The sequence below is a fragment of the Bison bison genome, unplaced genomic scaffold, assembly GCF_000754665.1.
Source record: "Bison bison bison isolate TAMUID 2011002044 unplaced genomic scaffold, Bison_UMD1.0 scf7180017864193, whole genome shotgun sequence".
NCBI lineage: Eukaryota > Metazoa > Chordata > Mammalia > Artiodactyla > Bovidae > Bison > Bison bison.
Window position 1 is genome coordinate 3,872,415 of NW_011494765.1, and position 4,895 is coordinate 3,877,309.

A 4,895-nucleotide genomic window follows, 5' to 3' on the forward strand; every position below is an offset into this window, starting at 1 on the left:
GGGCTGGAGGCAGGGGGTCTCCTGGACCCGGCCCACAGCTGCCTGGACCTGAGTTTCACCTCCCCTAAAGGAAGATAGATTGTTGAGCTCAGCATGCGTTTGGGCAGGAAGGAGGCAGCTGCAGTCTCCCCTAAGTCCTGGGGACTCTCTTTCCTCCAGATATCTGAGTGGAGACGCACTATGTGCCAGGCACTGTGGTGAGCACTTGTAGTCCATTCTCCCAACGGCCCTGCGGGAATTCAGGCTATTACGCCCACTTTACAGATGAGGAAGTTGCAGTACAGAGTGAGGGGAGGGCCTTCTGGAGGTCCTAAACCAGATCTGGGGGGACTTCCTGAGACCTGCTCTTCACCCCAGTTCTAACCCACTGCTTGGCCAGTGAGAGATCTCAGCCCTGGGCCACCTGACTGGGGCACTGTCCCTCTCCAGCCCTGAGGGCTCAAAGCAGCCTTTCGATCTGCAATCCTGAGTCAGGATCTCCTGACCCACCAAGGAGAAATCTCATGACTAGTAACCCAGACCTTGTGCTGAAAAGTCATGAGTCCGTGGCCAGAGACCCCCCCCACCAGCTGGTTGAGGATGGTGCTGGGGCTGGATAGACCCCACATTGCACACGGATACACACCCGCACACAGCCTCGGAGCCACACACACTGTGCCTCACCAGCAAGTTCTAACTAAAGTCTTGTCCCCTGCCGCCTCAGTCTAGAAAACCCCAGATGGGAGAGTGAGGCCTGCTCCCAGTCCTGAGTCAGAGGGACCCCCCACACACTTGGAAACCGCACCCCCACTCCAGTCATCCCTCTGGGCACCTCCACGGGACTCAGGGTCTCTGAGCTCTCCGCAGACATGGGAAGACCACAGACCCTCTTCCCTGGGCTGCGGGAAGGTGACCAGATTACTTATCACACACATGCATCTCTCTGCTAGCTGAGAAGAGACCTGAGCCTTTGACCCCTGTGTCCTGGGGGTCAAGTACAGCCGGTGATCCAAGGAGTCAAGGGTGATCACATCTGGCTCCAGAGGCCGGTACACTCAACCCCTTCAGTGCCTGCCTGCTTCACTTCCTGAGCACCCAGGTCTTCAGAGCCCAGGCTAGGTCCTGGGAGGAGCAGCCCCCAGCCTAGGTCTTGGCTGGGGGCCTCAGCTCTGGTCCAGGCTGGCTCCCCCCACATTCCTACATGCACGCATCTGAGGATCTCAGGGGCCAGTGGCCAGCAAGCAAGGCAGGATGGGGTCTGCGTGCTCTGGCAGCCCTGACTCTACCCCTGGCTGGCAGGGTGGAATCTCAGATCCGCACAGCCCGGCGCCCGCGCCTCCAAGCTGTGCAGCACCAGGCTGGGCCGCGCCCTGTCCTCCACTCCTGCCCAGGATTCTGGCTTCCAGCTGGGGCTGTAAACTGGGAGGGGACTCACGGCTGGCTCTGATCAGAAGCACGGCTGGGGGAGAACAGACAGGGCTCCACTGCCCAGAGGGTAGGGGTCCTAGGACCCTGCTTGTGGGCCGCTGGTAGCACGCAGGCAGGCGGCGGGAGCACTAAGCCCTAAGGAAAGGAGCAAGGAGGTAGAGAGAAAGGCTCAGGGGAAATGAGGTGTCCATAGAATTGGGGAGCTAAGACTCCCGCCCTACAGCTTCCATCTCAGTTCTTGCTTCTTCCCAAGCGATTCCGCACCGTCGACTGGGTCTTCCCTTAGGTGGAGAAAACCTGAAGCTGTTTCTGACACCTTAGTCCAAGCCCAAGAGAATCCCGGATCGCCAGAGGGCCTGGGGTCGCCCTGGGGAGGAATTGGCGGCTTCTGTCGGCCGGCCGGTCCGAGCAAGACAGCACTCGCCAGCTACCGGCAGTATCCAACTTCGGGCCGAGGCCCCGTTTCTACAGTACAGTCCGCCAAGTTTTCAGCAGGGGAAGCCCGTCGGGAGACGCAGGAGCCACAACTGGGCTTGAAAGAGACCTGGGGCCTCTGCGCACAGCGCGAAGGAGCCGGGACGCCGCGGACTCAGCTAGGGGAGTGGGGGAGCAGAGACAAAAGGCAAGGACAGGATCCACGGGTTGATCCAGACGGTGGGGTGGGGTGGGGAATTAATGCGCAGCAAACCGGGAGGAGGAGGAGAAGGAGATGGGAAACCAGGTTTGTGGCCTAAGCAACCCCGCTCCCAGATCAGAGACAGCAGACTGCGGCCTGGGTCCAAGCCCGAATCTCAGCGGCTGCCGACAGCTCTGGGCACCCACCTTGGCCCTGGTGGTGTGGGCTGCGAAGCCAGCAGGAGCACAGGGTGATGGGCCAAGATTCTGTGCGGCCCGGGGGCCAGGTGAGCCATGTACCTGAAGGTGGGTTGCCGGCTCACCCTTCTGCTTGGAGATGCGGCCTTTGAGCCGCCCTGGGAATGCAACCCTGGGCACAGTTCCGACTCAACTCTGTACAGCAGCCATAGAGTCCCAGAAGCTCAGAGGTCTCCATTCCGACAAAGGGGATAAGAGAGATGTGGAGAAGAGGCTCGGCACAGGGAAGGCGGGAGTGGGAAACAGGAAGAAGGGGATGACCTGCTGTTCCCGGAATTTGGAGTCTGGGGTGGGCCTGCAGGACCTGTGATGGAAGAGGATTCCTAAGTGATGGAAGAGAATTCCTAAGTGCGCTCTGAAGGAGGAGAGGGTCTGAGCCTGGAACAAGGACCCTCTCTCCTACAAGCAGTCCCCCGACAGAGGGTGCAAGAATGCAGCGCTGCCAGCAGAGGGCAGAATGTGCCCGATCGGTCCGCCAGCCCTGAGCCCGGCTCTGCGCCCAGGGCTCTGCGCGCCCGAGCCTAGTCCACCCGGCTTCACCCGCCGCTGCCTCGCCCCCAGTCCCAGTCACCCTGCAAGGACAGTCCAGGCCCAGGCCCAGGCCCGGCTTCGGGAGCTCAAGGCCTGGGGTTTCCAGGTTGCCCAAGGACAGGGCACCAAGGGCTTGTGGGAGAAACTCCACACCCACTTATCCGCTGTCCTGGATACAGACATACAAAGACGCCAAGAAATCAAGAAAAACACGGAGACACAAAGACATACACAACTCGGAGACTCGCGAGCACAATGAATCGTTCGGAAACTCGGAGGTACACACAGACACACAAAGGTGACACCAAGACACCAACAGAAAAGGATCCCATACACAATACGGAGGGTGAGAGTCATACAAAGACCTTGGGACCCGCATAGCGTGACAGGCGCAGGGGCACACACAAAGACCTACAAAAACGCTAACTATATGGAGACACAGAAGGCCCAGCAGACTCACATCCAAACACACACGGATGCGGGGATATCAGACACGGATTCAGAATCACATACTCGGAGCCCAGACATTTGTAGGGACGCAGAGAAATCATTTGTGCACAGAGACACGGGTGCACAAGCATGGCAGAACCTCAGAGACGGGAGCATCGAAACGCACAGACACACACACACACGCAGATACCCACCGACATACACGCAGGTATTGGGATAGGGAGGGAGCTTTCTAATCCTCCACAAAGCCGGGCTCCTCCGCGGGGCCCCGCGGCACAGGGGGCCACTTCTTACCAAGCCTCCCGCAGGCTTCAAATCCGATCCGCCCTCTCGCCTCCAGCGGGGTCAGGGGACCCGCCTCCCTTGCCCTCCGCCCCCGCCCCGCTCCGCGCCGCTGCTCCGCTCCGGGAGGGGCCCAGGCTGCCCCCAGCGGCGCGCAGGGTCAACCTGCGCCTGCCCCCGGGCCGCGTCGGCCCCCCTGCTCCCGGGCGAGCCGTGCCTCCGTGGGGACCCCGGGAGCCGAAGACACAGCCGGCCCGGGAGCGGTACGCCGCAGCCGGACGCAGCGGCCTGCGTGCGGAGTGCGGGTGCCAGACCCGTGGGAGCCAGGCCGGGCGGGCGCCCGAGTCGGCCGCTCATTCTCGGCGGCCTCTCCTTTCCCGGTGCCGAGGCCCACTCTGCCCAGACTGGCCAGGGCCCTGTCCCTGCCGGGTATGGCCTACTGACCCCCAGCAGGGTCCCTCAGCCACCCAAGGTAGCTTATATTCCAGCGATCAATCCGGTTTCCTTCGCGCTCTCCAACTCACGTCCTCCGCGACCCTGGGGCCACCACCTTCTACCCCTGCCACTCACTGTCAATCCTGCGAGGCCAGGAATTGTCCCCACCCCTAGGCACTATCGCTTTCTCACTCCTAACCATCTTCTAAACTCTATGTCGCCTGCAGCCCGGCCTCACCTTTCTGGCCCGCCCGTGTTCCCATTCTTCATCCCGGGGGCCCTTCTCAGATCTTCGCTCACCCGTCCACCCACTCTCTGCCACGTCTGAAGCTTTCCCGGACCCCCACCCCCAAATCTGGAGCCAAATCCCACTCCCCCCACCCCGGGTCAGGGCTTTGGCAAGTCCTGGGCCAGCAGCCCTTCCCTCTTGCCCGCCGGTCCCCGAGCTTCGATCCCCGCAGCCAGCCCTCTCCACGGAACACACCAGATCCGGGAAGGCGCCGGCACCGGGGGTGGCTGGGGGCGGGGGGCGGGTGCGGGGGGAAGCCAACTCAGCCCGGTGCGACCTACCTCGGCCGACGGTCGGGGTCTCCCTCGGGCGGCCACTGCGGGTCGGCGCCGTCTCCTGGTGGAGCCGCTGCTCTCCCCGCCGTCCGTGAAGAGTCTGTCCTCTCTCAGGGCCACTCCTCTTAGCACTGAAGCTTTACAAAATATTAATAATAAAGAAGGCAAGAAGAGGGAAGAAAAAAAAAAGAAAGAAAGAAAAGCTTTCATTCCCCAACTCCCAAATCAATTTTTCAAGGGGGTGGGGCAGAAGGATTTGTTTCGAAGGCGACCCAAACTTCTGCGAGGGACCCGCGGGGCGCTCGGCCTGGCCGGGGGCGCCCGGGTCCGCACTCGGGGGCCCAGCGCAGCGC

General features: G+C 61.8%; 1 protein-coding gene across 1 annotated transcript in view; it reads left to right on the forward strand.

Moving 5' to 3' along the window:
- Positions 1-848: 848 nt before the first annotated feature.
- Positions 849-4,895, forward strand: part of LMX1B (LIM homeobox transcription factor 1, beta) — a 93,102-nt gene continuing 89,055 nt past the window's right edge. Inside the window, exons 1-5 of the mRNA XM_010844119.1 lie at positions 849-888; positions 1,279-1,393; positions 2,158-2,309; positions 2,784-2,917; positions 3,541-3,859. Of these exons, the coding sequence (XP_010842421.1) occupies positions 849-888; positions 1,279-1,393; positions 2,158-2,309; positions 2,784-2,917; positions 3,541-3,859 (760 nt within the window). The remainder of the gene's footprint in view (positions 889-1,278; positions 1,394-2,157; positions 2,310-2,783; positions 2,918-3,540; positions 3,860-4,895) is intronic.